Consider the following 15,879-nt stretch of genomic DNA (forward strand, 5'->3'; position numbering starts at 1 on the left):
TAATTAAGGTACTTCACTATCACTGGGCGGGGTGTTCGGCGCTCATTAGATGGTGGGCCCACACGGTGTGCGCGTTCAGCCACACAAGGAGTAGCAATTCCCAGGGCCTGAGGAATGCGCTGCATACAGATGTCCATAAGGGAGTCTGTACCAAATGATTCTGGGAGGCCTATTATTCTTAAATTGTTTCTGTGTGACCTGTTCTCGAGATCGTCAATTTTATCAAGAAGGTACTGCTGTGTATGTTTGAATTGTTGGTCTGTGTGAAATGATGCTTGGGTCTCCTCCTCTATTTCCGCCACCCTGCTCTCCAGTTCTGTAAGACGCAAGGCATGTTCACTGAGATCCTTCCTGATCTGTGCAATGCCTGCAGCCATGGCTTTGTCCACGGCTGCAGTAAAGGTGGGGGATAGCAGGGCTGCCACAGCCTGTGCCATTCCCGCATATTGATCAGGGGAGGCAGCAGGGAGTTGGTCTGTGCGAGACGCTGCAGAGATCGTGTCTGTCAAGGAGGGAGGATGGCCAAGCGGCTGGCCCGCGCTCTCCACCATATTGGCTGTAGAGGAGCCAGAGAGAGTGGCGCCAGAGAGGGAGTTGCAGGCAGCGCTGGCCGGTCTGGCTAGTAAAAATTTGTCCATCAGGGTGTCGCCCTCTAGCAGTGACAGTTTGGGGGACTGTGACTCACCGCCACGGGCTTAAAAACCAATTTAGTATAGCGTTGTGACCAGGGCCGCCGCTTCCTGCTCCCTCACATCTGGCGCCGGAACCGGACTATATATACTTTAAATGAATAAAAACAAGATTACAAATGTAATCTCCAACATCTATTCCACATTTTTCACTGACCATGACCCTAAATCAAATTTACTTAGTAGTAAATGGGAACAGTAGCTGGAAATAGACCTTTCTGACCATGACTGGGAGAACATCTTCACAAGGGCTCAGTTAACATTTCGACACAGGAAAACAGTTTCAAAATATTCTCCAGATGATACAGGACTCCACTCAGATTACACAAATTCAGTCCTTTACCCCCCCCCCCCCCTCGAACTGCTGGCTGCTGGCAGTGCATCAAAGAATTAGGTTTGCTTTTACACATATGGAGGACATGCCCCTTAATCCAACCTTTTTGGAAGGAGGTCCACAGACTCACAAGCATAATATTAATAATAGGCATTTATGGATATGCAGTAAAACCTTGGATTGAGAGTAACTTGGCCTGAGAGTGTTTTGCAAGACAAGCAACATTTTTTAAAATACATTTTTACTTTATAACCCCCCCCCCCCCCCCCCACACACACACACTTGAATACTCTCCAGCACAACTCTTACTACATCACTCCTACATCACACACCGATTACTGATGATTATCTCAGGATTCCATCTCCATGCATCGTTAGTTATTTCACTGAGCTTTCATTGTCAATTAGCCAGTTTAAATCTGAGTGTTTGACGTACAAAGGTCCACTCGTCATGATTATTGTCATCAAAAGATCCTCAGCAACAAACCCTTTGCTCATCCACGTCTCACTTTGTTAATGTCCGACTAGAAAAAATACAACCAATCTCATTCTCGTTACATACTCTAGTTGACAATAATACTGTTGTTAATGAAGATTTGTTTCCCTTCTTCGAGTGTGGTACTCTTTGACATCTACCTTATGACATGTTATTAAGTTGAGTGTAACTACAAAGCTTTGTTCAGTTACGTTGTGTATACCTTGGTTTATTTCTTCTGTCTTTTATAAAATTCAATAAACATTATTGAAACAAAAACAAGATTACAAATGTAATTATTTATAAAACATTGTAAAATTGGTAATGGGGGAGTGGTAGGAAATGATGGAACAAGGTATTATGATGCTCATAACTGGGATTTAAGAACAAAATCTGTACAAAGTTTGTTGTTGCATTAACCTAAGGGAGGGACTAAGAGTTACAATTATCTGTTAAAAACATCCTATATGGTGCATTGGTTTTGTACTTTTATCACTCAGTTTAATAGTCCTATTTAAGAGTTGTATACTTACACACATGCTTAATGACCGACTTATTAATAGTTTTATTTTTTTTTTTTTAAGCACACTAAGCTGTAACACATTTCTTCTTAACCTCCCTGGCGGTATGATTCTTTCCGATTTTAGGTGCTGAAAGCGGTACCATTATTTTTCATGTAATTCTTAAGAATGAGCAGCCCAAACCAACTATCTACATATGATTTTTTTTTTTACTGTGCGTTCTTCTTTATAACATCTCGGGTATGATACACAAAATCATAAATTATAATATAATAAAAAACTATAAACAAGTTCAAGTATGTATGTATGTATGTATACATATATATACTGTATATATATATATATATATATATATATATATATATATATATATACATAAAAAAGTACAGTAAAACTGCAGGAAAGGGCACTGGGGGGCAAACTAATGTTTTTTTTAGTGTGTTCAGTGTGTTTGGTGTGTTTTACATTTGAATTTGCCGCCGGTTCCACCCCCCTGCGAACTTCGCGTCATAGGAGACGGAAGCCGGGGCATGGAGAGGATCGGGAGGAAGATCCGCCGCTGGACACCACCGGGATACATCGCTGGATCCCGGTGACAAGGTAAGTAACCCCGCTTTCAGGATCCAGCGATGCTTCTGGCGGTACCCCGAGTGTGGCTCAGGGTTAACTCTTTTGGCTCTGAAATTTAACCCTGAGCCACGCTCGGGAATATCGCTAAGAAGGTTAAAGCAGATATTTCCTCTATTTTACTAAAATTCACATTAGCACGCATTTCTGGTGTTGATGTGATATCATCCAAAACTGTTTTTTTTATATACCGTATATATTTTATATTTACTTGCTTTTCTTGTGTCCACCTAATGGTTTCCCTAAAGGCACTGATGATGTAGCTAGGAGGGGAGAAACAGAGAAAGATATAAAAATCACATAGTAAACAAGCTGTAGTGGCCCAAACCATCCACTTCATGTCAGCATACTACAGAAAAAAATGATACCTTATGCAGTTCAAATACAACATACCAAAATGATATGAAAGTGGGGCAGAACACCTATAACTGTCCAGGTAACAGCTCTGCACTGCATTCTTGTCTGACATGGTGGGGGGTTTGGGGCTTAGAAAGGAATTATTCCTTTTTGCAGCAGTTTGGTCCATGTTTTATAAAGGTTGTAAAGTTCAAATTTCAACTTTTCAAAATTCCATATTTTCTAAAGATGTGCACTGGATTTAAATTAAAGTAGTGATGTATTTTATTAAGTGAACAAAACAAGTTGTAACAATGTTTGGCAAATTGAATCTAATACTTTTCAATATTTTTAACTAGATAAAAATGTGGCCCTTCAAGGCCGTGCAACTCAGTCTACAAATCAGGAAACTATAAGCACAGCGACAAATGCCATTGATGGAAATTTGGATTCACAATATACCCATGGTTCCTGCTTCTCCAGCAAGAGCCAACTGTCTCCTTGGTGGAGGGTGGATTTATTGGAGAGCCATAAAATATCCCACATAATGATAACCAGTAGAGGAGATTGCTGTGGAGACTACCTAGATGGAGCAGAAATCCTTATTGGAGACTCTCTGGCCAATAATGGAAACAACAATTCAAGGTGATTAGTTCCTCTCATTTCCTCTTTTTGCCATATTCCCATCTCCTCTCTTCCTATTGTCCTATAGCGGTGATGGCAAACCTGGGCATCCCAGATGTTTTGGAACTATATTTCCCATGATGCTCAATTACACTGCAGAGTGCATGAGCATCATAGGAAATGTAGTTGCAAAACATCTGGGGTGCAAAGGTTCCCCATCACTGTCCTATAGTATACTCACCCCTCTCCTACTCTTCTCTCCTTCTTTCTTTGCTGCTCATATTCTTCTCTCTTCTTTTGGCATCTTCTCATATTATCCTTATCACATTTCCTCTCCCCTCATTCTTCCAATGTTTCTTTTCTCTCATATTCTCCTATTTTCTCAAATTCTCCTCTCTACTCATTGTCTTTCAGATTTTTCTTATCATCCTGTATTCTCCTCTCCTCTTTTCTTCTCCTCTCTTCTCATATTATTTTCTCTCCTCTCAAATTCTCTTTACTTTTTCTCTCCTCTTAATATTTCAATGACTTTTATTGCATTTTTGTAACAAAACAATGCATCAAGAATATAACAATTGGTTGCCAAAGGTATACATTGCAAAACAAGTACACTATAGTGACATAAAGGACTAAAAAATGATAATGGTTATCAGGGATAGGCGAATGGTTCGGCTCGAGCATGAGTTCGGGCTGGACATTGGATGTTCTCCCTTGGATGAACACCAAAATTATCTGGATGTTTGACCATTTGTTTGACCCGCCAAATGACCACAATGCACTGTGCCGCCACACAATGCATTGGAAGCCCTGGTTGGCTGAAGCAATGAAAGCTTTGCCCAATCAGGGCACAGAGAACTGTCAGAGCCATGGTTGGAGAAAGTAATGAATACTCTATCCAATCATGGATCAATTCTCTTAGTCCCACCCACAATATAAATGTATTCTTTCAATAGTGGCCATTTGTAGTGTGATATAGGCATGGAGAGAGATAGAACAGGGCTCTGTTCAGTGCTGCTAGAGAGTTAGTGTGCTATAGTGTGCTATTCTGATTCTATTGTCAGTGTAGAATATCAGTTTAGTGTGAAAATAATGATAGTTCAGTGAGTGTGAGTGTAGTAAACATTAATTTTTATTTTAGTGTGAATCTAGTAATAGTTCAGTGAGTGTAGTGAGTGAGCATTCATTTTTACTTTAGTGTCAGTTTGTTTTGCCAGTGCAGGTTTACTGCATTATAGTCCAGTGCTTTAGTGCACATTTAACTATGTATATTTCTGTGCGTTACTGCATGTTTAATGCAGTACATTTCTGTGTGTTATGTGCTGTTCAACGCAGTATATTTCAGTGTGTTATGTGCCGTTTACCGCAGTATATCTTAGTGTGTTAGTGCACTTTAACACAGTATATTTCTCTGAGTTACTGAGTGTTTAACGTGGTATATTTCTGTGCATTAGTGCACATTTAACGCAGTATAGTTCAGTGCATTATGTGCACAATTAACACAGTATATTTCTGTGCCTTACTGCACGTTTAACTCAGTATATTTCTGTGCGTTAGTGCAAAATTAACACAGTATATTTCAGTGTGAAACGTGCCGTTTAACCAGGGCTGTGGAATCGGTAGATAAATGTTCTGACTCCGACTCCGACTCCTCAGTTTTTTGTACTTCCGACTCCCCGACTCCGACTCCTCTGTATTAATATGTATTAATCTTTCGACACTGACTTGGGTGGGTGGCATTGCAGTAACTATTCTGGCCACATCACTAACGATCTCTGGATAAACAAGGATGGCATCTTCAACTAACAAGATTTAATTTTCCAGCAAAAGACTCTCTCTTTTCATCATTGAAGATGCAATGCCCTCAGCTATTAACCCTCCATTTTTGTTCAAGTAATATAACAGGCTCTTCCATTCCAAGAGGAATTTACCACGGGGTTAGATTGTCACATTGCAACCTCTTGGTGACAGTGAAGGGGTGAGAAAGAAGGTTCTCCAGCTCTTTTGTTTGTGTCCACTGGCTTTCAGTTAATGCAAGAGTTTCATTGTCTATTTCTTCTATGAAGTCTAAGTTCAAGCAAACGCTTCACCATTAAATAAGTGCTTCCCCAGCGAGTTGTTTGATCCAAAATGGCTCCTTTTCTTGCATGTCTTTTCAAAATTGCATCTGTTTTCAGGGCCCTGGCTGCAACAGTTACTTGCTGTAATTTGCCAATTAGTGTAGCTGCATGGCGATCTTTTAATCCATCTCTTATGGCAAGTTGCAGTGTATGAAGAGCACATCGCATATTATGAATAGTAGCAAGCTTCAATGCTTCTTCAACAAAGTTGTCTAAAAAAATGTCAGCATTCTCTTCAGTTTCTAAACTTTCTCCGATATGGGCGGCACAGTGTTGTAGTGGTTAGCACTTTCACCTAGAAGCAAGAGGGTCGCTGGTTCAAATCCCAACCACGACACTACCTGCCTGGAGTTTGCATGCTCTCCCTGTGCCTGCGTGGGATTCCTCCGGGTACTCTGGTTTCCTCCCACACTCCAAAGACATGCTGGTAGGTTAATTGGATCCTGTATAAAATTGGCCCTACTGTGTATGTATGAATGTGAGTTAGGGACCTTAGATTGTAAGCTTCTTGAGGGCAGGGACTGATGTGAATGTGCAATGTATATGTAAAGTGCTGCGAAAATTGACAGCGCTATATAAGAACCTGAAATAATAATAATAATAATACTTGCAGAGCTGTGTTCCTCTAACTCTAATATCTGTTTGTTACCTTCTTCATCTGCGTTCATCTTCTCAATTGTGCTCAACATGTTAGAAACTTTATCTGTCACAACATAAAATCTGTTCCTTTGTAATTTCAAAATCTTCTAGAACACCCTCCACTAACTTCTGAAGGTAATCACTGGTGTGATGTGCCTGAGTGTCCTTTAATCCGAGGGTCCGTGTTATTGTTTTGTAATTATTTTCATCCGCAAATCTAACATTAATAGCAAAATAATTGACTCTGTGTCGTGTGCATGCATCCATTTTAAGGAAGACAAAACGTCCTTTCAGAACTTTCTGTAGTTCTTCCTTTTTACATTTGGCCTCCTCAATTATAAGTTTCCTTATACTAAGTAATTAATTATAACTTTTTGTGAATTGGGACATTTAAACTTGCTTTTTTTTAAATTCCAATCTAAATTTAGTACGAGTAGATGTCGGAGTCGGTGCATTGTTTGCCGACTCCGACTCCAGGTACCCAAAATTTAATCCGACTCCGACTCCTCGACTCTGACTCCGACTCCACAGCCCTGCGTTTAACGCAGTATATTTCTGTGCATTGCTGCATGTTTAACACAGTACATTTCTGTGCGTTACTGTACATTTAAGGCAGTATATTTTAGTGCATTATGTGCCATTAAATGCAGTATATTTCTGTGCATTAGTGCACATTTAACACAGTTTATTTCAGTGCATTACGTGCCATTTAACGCAGTATATTTCTGTGCGTTAGTGTACGTTTTACGCACTATATTTCTGTGCGTTACTTCTATCCAAAGTCTGCGGAAGAGACACCAGAATGTATCTCAAAAATCTCTAAACTTATTCCCAGTGCACTACATTGTGGCCTCATCATACAGACTGGATAACCAAGCCTTTGTTTACAAAATAAAGAAAGCTTGCAGGGAAAATTTATTTTTTGTTGGCTTTATCAATGCAATTATTTCTGCAGCAGCTTCTATACAAAGTACAGATGAGCCACTTTACAGGTAGACTAAGGGGACCCCCAGGCACTATATTGAAAGGAGTTTTTCATTTTTATTGTTTCTCATTTTTATGCTTTCACTTTAAGCATCAGTAAATCACTGCTCATTTCAAAATTACGTTTTTTACAAACTTTTCTTTCATTGATACATGTCCCCTGGGTCAGTACCCGGACCCCCATAACCATTATATGCCCAACTACTTGCATTTTAAAGTTCGGGTCCCATAGACTTCAATAGGGTTCATTATTCGGTTCTGAACTTTCAGGATATTCGAAAGTAATGGTGCGAACTGAACAGGGGGTTGTTCGGCCCATCCCTAATGGTTATATTGTTGCTCACTAAGCATCCTATAGGACGTAACAAACAAGCTAATAAGAGTAATTCTAGTATAGTTAAGATGTTGTGAAGTACAGCAGAAATTTTGATTATACCATTTGAACCAGTAAGACCAATGTTTATTAGTGGTATAAGGGGCCCTTCCAAAGCTGCAAACATGTGCTCATAAGAACTATGGTATGCACCAGAGAGATTACTTTGTCTATTGTGATTGATTCAGAAGATTTCCATTGACAGGCAATGGCCAATCTGGCTGCTAAAAGAATATGGATCCCTACACAATGTTGGTGCCTGGAGATTTTATTAATGCCAATACTCAGTAAAGAAAATTCTGAGGTTGGGTTTAGATTGATTTTAGTGACATTGTATAGGAGTGTACACAATTCCCACCAGAAAGAAGATAGTCTGTTACACCACAATTCCTCAAGCAAGCAGGTGAGTTAGAGGGGGTGAATGTGTGAATCTTGGATGGAGTAATATACCACCAAAGAGGCTATTTATAAACTAGTTTCCAAAGATTTGAATAATGAGTCCCTTGGTAACTAGTGCTGCTTGCCGTTGTCTGATCCTGTTCTCTTTCCCATTTCAACATCGATAATAATTTGCTAAAAGGTGGTTTTGTCATGTTTTGTCATGTAACAGGTTGTAGAATAGTGTAATGCCCTTACTGTTTAGATTAAAGTTTGAGAGATATTTCCACACCACTTCGTTCACATAGATATGGAGGGGAGGATTGTGTATTAAGCAATGGGTTATTTAAATGTATTTAAAGTATTCTGTAGGTGGGAGTGAGAACTTCATCTGTAATGTTGAAAAGGGTTTAATTAGAGTTCCGGAGTATAGGTCTGACACCTGTAGTATGCCTTGCCAGAGGCGCATGGATAAGTTGCGAATAAGGATGGAGAAGATAGAAATTGGTATTGGGATCCTGTGTGGCTTGTCTTTTATGGGTGCATTTGTAGGGAAAAATGTAAAGGAGCTGTGGCAGCAACAGTAGCGGGTATAGTTCTATCGTTCGGTTTAAGTCTGGGTTTGCTAAGAAACCACACAGATACAGTAAGTCCTGACCTGGGATCTGACTGGATTCAATATCTCTCCACTGGATTTTGGAGTCAAATAGAGGCATAATAGTAGTCTTTAAAGTCTATGTACCCTGTCCAGCCCACCAATCTATTCTTGGTTAGGATAGCTCGGGAGCTACTAGCTTTCGAATTCTGCCAGACAAAATTACTCAGAGTTGTTTGGAGAGAGAAGAAGAAAAACATTGGCGCTGGGATGGGGAATGGTCTAAAGATGTAGAGCAGTTGTGATAATTTAAGCATTTTAAATGTAGCAAGTCTACCTGACCATGAAAGGTAGAGCTTAGAGATACCCTCTAGTTCGTTAAGGAGATTGCTCAAAAAAGGTTGAAAATTAGCCTGATATAGGGAAGAAAACAAATTAGTTAATTCAATTCCTAAATAGGACATAGACTCTTAGGCCCATGCATAAGGGTGAGCATTGCTCAGCTTGGCTTGTTGTTCTTCCATTAACCCTACAGGAAGGATAAAGGATTTGGTGGCATTTACTTTATAGAAAGACACACAGCTAAAGTCATCAAGAATTCTAGTTACTGAAGCCAGAGACTAGCTGGGATTGGTTAACATAAGGAAAATGTCGTCTGCAATTACATTTATTTTATGCTCCCTAGAGCCTATTACGAAGCCCTCAATATTTTTCTGGGACCTGATTTGCTCGGCTAGAGGCTCTATGATTAGGTTGAAAATTAAGGGTGAGAGGGGACACCCTTGTTTAGTGCCATTACTGTAGTAATGCTGAAGGGTGTTGATAGCATGGCCGAGCAGCATACGTGGGTGGAAAGGCATAAGTAAAGAGCCATACAGTATACATCTTGTTCATCTGCATGCTGGCACCTCCATATAGGTACACAGTTACATAGTTAGTGAGGTTGTGTGCTTGCTGTCAACAGTACATTGTACAGTATACTTCTTCATGTTGTGGTCGTTTCAGTGCCCATCTACAGTATATATGTATATATATATACATATACATATATATATATATATATATATACTGTATGCATACAGTATCTCACAAAAGTGAGTACACCCCTCACATTTTTGTAAATATTTTATTATATCTTTTCATGTGACAACACTGAAGAAATTACACTTTGCTACAATATAAAGTAGTGGTTTTTCAGCTTGTATAACAGTGTAAATTTGCTGTCACCTCAAAATAACTCAACACACAGCCATTAATGTCTAAACCGCTGGCAACAAAAGTGAGTACACCCCTAAGTGATAATGTCCAAATTGGGCCCATAGTGTCAATATTTTGTGTGGCCACCATTACTTTCCAGCACTGTCTTAACCCTCTTGGCCATGGAGTTCACCAGAGCTTCACAGATTGCCACTGGAGTCCTCTTCCACTCCTCCATGATGACATCATGGAGCTGGTGGATGTTAGAGACCATGCGCTCCTCCGCCTTCCATTTGAGGATGCCCCACACACGCTCAATAGGGTTTAGGTCTGGAGACATGCTTTGCCAGTCTATCAACTTTACCCTCAGCTTCTTTAGCAAGGCACTGGTCATCTTGGAGGTGTGTTTGCGGTCGTTATGTTGGAATACTGCCCTGCGGCCCCGTCTCCAAAGAGAGGGGATCATGCTCTGCTTCAGTATGTCACCATACATGTTGGCATTCATGGTTCCCTCAATGAACTGCAGCTTCCCAATGCCAGCAGCACTCATGCAGCCCCAGACCATGACAATCCCACCACCATGCTTGACTGTAGGCAAGACACACTTGTCTTTGTACTCCTCATCTGGTTGCCGCCACACACGCTTGACACCATCTAAACCAGATACGTTTATCTTGGTCTCATTAGACCACAGGACATCCAGTAACCCATGTCCTTAGTCTGCTTGTCTTCAGCAAACTGTTTGCAGGATTTCTTGTGCATCATCTTTTGAAGAGGCTTCCTTCTGGGACGACAGTCATGCAGACCAATTTGATGCAGTGTACGGCATATGGTCTGAGCACTGACAGGTTAACCACCCACTCCTTCAACCTCTGCAGCAAAGCTGGCAGCGCTTATAAGTCTATTTCCCAAAGACAACCTCTGGATATGACTCTGAGCACGTGCACTCAACTTCTTTGGTCAACCATAGCGAGGCCTGTTCTGAGAGGAACCTGCCCTGTTAAACCGATGTATGGTCTTGACCACCATGCTGCAGCTCAGTGTCAGGGTCTTGGCAATCTTCTTATAGCCTAGGCCATCTTTATGTAGAGCAACAAATCTTTTTTTCAGAGTTCTTTGCCATGAGGTGCCATGTTGAACTTCCAGTGACCAGTATGAGAGACTGAGAGCGATAACACCAAATTTTCACTTAGGGGTGTACTCACTTTTGTTGCCCGTGGTTTAGACATTAATGGCTGTGTGTTGAATTATTTTGAGGTGACAGCAAATTGACACTGTCATACAAGCTGTACACTCACTACTTTAAAGTGCATCAGTGCTTTATAGCTGGCTAGCAGGAGGTCTTTGTAAAGAACACTGCCGTACGGACTCTACTCCCTCTCCTTTTTACTGTACCTCTCCTCTACATTATCCTCTGATCAGTGGCGGCCCGTGCATAGGGGGCGCCAGGGCGCCGCCCCCCCTACCCCTAAAGAAAAGAAAAAAAAAAAGAACAAATAAAGTAAAAAAAAAAAATTGTGTTCGCCGCTACCCCGGCTGATGTAGTGGCTATGGGGGGGGGGGGGGGTTTTACGACCCAGAAGGGTGCCGATTGGCTGCCTTCTGGGGGCGCAACCTGAGCGCAAGTAATTGCGCTTGGGCACCCCCACTTTCCTGATATCCTGGCTGTGATTGGTCCAGTCTACAGCCTGGACCAATCATCATCCAAGACATCCCATGGCCCCATGCTGACCCCGCTGACGTCGCGTGGACCGGCATTGCAGAGAGCGGAGCGGAGAGGAGACCGGAGAAGCCGAGCCTCCAGGTAAGTGCACTGCTCTGTCGGGCACGCACGCATAGCTCTGCATTAGGGGACATATACTGGTGGTCACTGCACTGGAGGCACGCACGCATAGCTCTGCATTAGGGGACATATACTGGTGGTCACTGCACTGGAGGCACGCACGCATAGCTCTGCATTAGGGGACATATTCTGGTGGTCACTGCATTGGAGGCACGCACGCATAGCTCTGCATTAGGGGACATATACTGGTGGTCACTGCATTGGAGGCACGCACGCATAGCTCTGCATTGGGGGACATATACTGGTGGTCACTGCACTGGAGGCACGCACGCATAGCTCTGCATTAGGGGACATATACTGGTGGTCACTGCATTGGAGGCACGCACGCATAGCTCTACATTAGGGGACATATACTTGTGGTCACTGCACTGGAGGCATGCACGCATAGCTCTGCATTAGGGGACATATACTGGTGGTCACTGCACTGGAGGCACGCACGCATAGCTCTGCATTAGGGGACATATACTGGTGGTCACTGCACTGGAGGCACGCACGCATAGCTCTGCATTAGGGGACATATACTGGTGGTCACTGCACTGGAGGCACGCACGCATGGCTCTGCATTGGGGGACATATACTGGTGGTCACTGCACTGGAGGCACGCACGCATAGCTCTGCATTGGGGGACATATACTGGTGGTCACTGCATTGGAGGCACGCACGCATAGCTCTGCATTGGGGGACATATACTGGTAGTCACTGCATTGGAGGCATGCACGCATAGCTCTGCATTAGGGGACATATACTGGTGGTCACTGCATTGAAGGCACGCACGCATAGCTCTGCATTGGGGGACATATACTGGTGGTCACTGCATTGGAGGCACGCACGCATAGCTCTGCATTAGGGGACATATACTGGTGGTCACTGCATTGGAGGCACGCACGCATAGCTCTGCATTGGGGGACATATACTGGTGGTCACTGCACTGGAGGCACGCACGCATAGCTCTGCATTAGGGGACATATACTTGTGGTCACTGCACTGGAGGCACGCACGCATAGCTCTGCATTAGGGGACATATACTTGTGGTCACTGCACTGGAGGCACGCACGCATAGCTCTGCATTAGGGGACATATACTGGTGGTCACTGCACTGGAGGCACGCACGCATAGCTCTGCATTGGGGGACATATACTGGTGGTCACTGCACTGGAGGCACGCACACATAGCTCTGCATTAGGGGACATATACTGGTGGTCACTGCATTGGAGGCACGCACGCATAGCTCTGCATTGGGGGACATATACTGGTGGTCACTGCATTGGAGGCACGCACGCATAGCTCTGCATTAGGGGACATATACTTGTGGTCACTGCACTGGAGGCACGCACGCATAGCTCTGCATTGGGGGACATATACTGGTGGTCTCTGCACTGGAGGCACGCATGCATAGCTCTGCATTAGGGGACATATACTGGTGGTCACTGCATTGGAGGCACGCACGCATAGCTCTGCATTAGGGGACATATACTTGTGGTCACTGCACTGGAGGCATGCACGCATAGCTCTGCATTGGGGGACATGTACTTGTGGTCACTGCACTGGAGGCACGCACGCATAGCTCTGCATTGGGGGATGTATACTTGTGGTCACTGCATTGGAGGCACGCACGCATAGCTCTGCATTGGGGGATGTATACTTGTGGTCACTGCATTGGAGGCATGCACGCATAGCTCTGCATTGGGGGACATATACTTGTGGTCACTGCATTGGAGGCACGCACGCATAGCTCTGCATTGGGGGATGTATACTGGTGGTCACTGGCTGCACTGGAGGCACGCACGCATAGCTCTGCATTGGGGGACATATACTGGTGGTCACTGGCTGCACTGGAGGCACGCACGAATAGCTCTGCATTGGGGGACGTATACTGGTGGTCACTGGCTGCACTGGAGCCACGCACGCATAGCTCTGCATTGGGGACATGTATACTGGTCACTGCATTGGGGACATGTATGCTGGTCACTACATTGAAAGGGGGCATTTATACTGGTCACTATATTGAAGGGGGCATGTACTGTGGGGTTTGTGCTAGGGGCCTGTACTGTGGGGTTTGTGCTTGAGTTGTTTGTGCAGGGTTTGTGCCTGAGGGGTTTGTGCTGGGGGGGGGGGGGTCTGTACTGTGAGGTTTGTGCTGGGGGGGTCTGTACTGTGGGGTTTGTGCCACTCTCAGTCCATGTATCCCATAATAGGATGTCTCTCACAGTATATCCCATAATAGAGCCCCTGTTCCCTATTATGGGATATACTAGTACTGATGGACCCCTTAATATGTGATATATTGGGAGAATTGGTTCACGCAAGCAAAATACAGGGGACAAAATGGGTGGAGTCTATAAGGGGTGGGGCTTCTGAGAAATGGGAGGGGTCAAAATGGAAGGGTGGGATCTTGCGCCCCCCCATCTTAAAACTTCACCAGCTGCCACTGCCTCTGATATTCCTCACTCCTTTTTACCTCTCCCCCATATTATCCTCTGATAATCTCCACTCCTTTTTCCTCTCAACCCATATTATACTCTCATATTCTCCTCTCCTTTTTCCACTTCCCCCATAATATCCTCTGCTATTCCCCACTCCTTTTTACCTTTCTTCCATATTATCCTCTGCTATTCCCCTCTCCTTTTTACCTTATCCCCCATATTATCCTCTGATATTCTCCTCTCCTTGATATCTTTTTCTCCTTTTTACCTCTCCTCTATACTATCCTTTGATATTCTCCTCTCCTTATACCTCCCCCCCCATTCTATCCTTTGATATTCTCCTCTCCTTATACCCCCCCCCCCCCATTCTATCCTTTGATATTCTTCTCTCCTTTTTACCTCTCCTCCATATTATCATCTGATATTCTCCTCTCTTTTTTCGTCCTTTTTCCTCTCAATCCATATTATCTTCCAATATTCTCCTCTCCTTTTTTCTCTTCCCCATAATATCCTTTGATATTCTCCTCTCCTTTTTCCTCTCATCCCATATTATCCTCTGCTATTCACTTCTCATATTATTTCTCCTTTTTTCTTATTCTCTGATTTTCTTCCTCTTATGTTTTCTTTTTCCTCGCCACTTTTCCTTTTCTATCTCCCCTCTAAAATTCTTCTGTCCTCCCATTTTCTGATCTCTTTTAATGTTGCCCTCTCGTCTTTCCCTCTAATATTGTTTTTTCTTCTATTATATTTTCTCTCTTTAATGTTCTCCCCTCTTCACTTTTTATATTCTCCTCTTTTACCCCTCCATTCCTCCTCTCTTCTCATTTATTGTACTTCTCTCTCTCTCTCTCTCTCTACTTCTACTGTTATCCCCCTTTATCTCCCCTTCTCCACCACTTTCCTTCTATTCTTTCATATTTTTTTTTTATAATTACATTTTTATTCAAGGTATGGTGCTACAAAACAAGGGATAACAAATCGAATAAAAGGTATTACGCAAAACAAACAAAGTTTCTTCCAGAGTATTAAAAAAAGCTGTATAATGGAATAACAATATCAAAAATCAACCAGCTTTTATCGCCTGAATTCCTGCATTTTTTGCCCCTTTTATTCCTTAGCTTTTTTATTTACTAACATATATAATCTCCAAAATGCAATATCTCTTTGTTTATGTGTTTTTTTTTTTTTTTTTTTTGCCATAGATGTGCTCAGATTACATCAATTCCAAAGGGTGCCACTCAAACCTTCCACTGCTTCGATATGAAGGGCCGATACGTAAATGTCATCTTACCTGGAAAAACAGGATTTCTCACATTTTGTGAAATTCAGATCTATGGAGTACCAGTGACTAATGATGAATGCTGTGTCTGCACAAAAATATGTCCCAATAATGATGATCAAGCATGCTGACACCACTGAAAAAAAAAAAAAAAAAGTCTACATTGTAAACAATACAATATAGCATACAGTATCTCACAAAAATGACTACACTGCTCACATTTTTGTAAATGTTTTATTATATCTTTTCATGTGACAACACTGAAGAAATTACACTTTGCTACAATATAAAGTAGTGAGTATACAGTAACAGTGAAAATTTTCTGTCCCCTCAAAATAACTCAGCACACAGCCATTAATGTCTAAAGCGCTGGCAACCAAAGTGAGTACACCCCTAAGTGCAAATGTCCAAATCGGGCCCAAAGTGTCAATATTTTGTGTGGCCA

The 15,879-nt window shown here is 42.5% G+C and overlaps 1 protein-coding gene across 1 annotated transcript; it reads left to right on the top strand.

The window, feature by feature from the left end:
- Positions 1-1,840: 1,840 nt before the first annotated feature.
- On the top strand, positions 1,841-15,613 carry LOC309550339 (fucolectin-like; the record flags this gene model as incomplete). The annotated part of the gene is made up of 3 exons (XM_082250736.1): positions 1,841-1,853; positions 3,342-3,627; positions 15,358-15,613. The coding sequence occupies 3 exons, from the start codon at positions 1,841-1,843 to the stop codon at positions 15,563-15,565; spliced, it is 507 nt and encodes a 168-aa protein (XP_082106862.1). The 3' UTR covers positions 15,566-15,613.
- Positions 15,614-15,879: the final 266 nt, after the last annotated feature.

This window comes from Pelophylax lessonae (assembly GCF_965119305.1).
Source record: "Pelophylax lessonae genome assembly, chromosome: 3".
Lineage (NCBI taxonomy): Eukaryota > Metazoa > Chordata > Amphibia > Anura > Ranidae > Pelophylax > Pelophylax lessonae.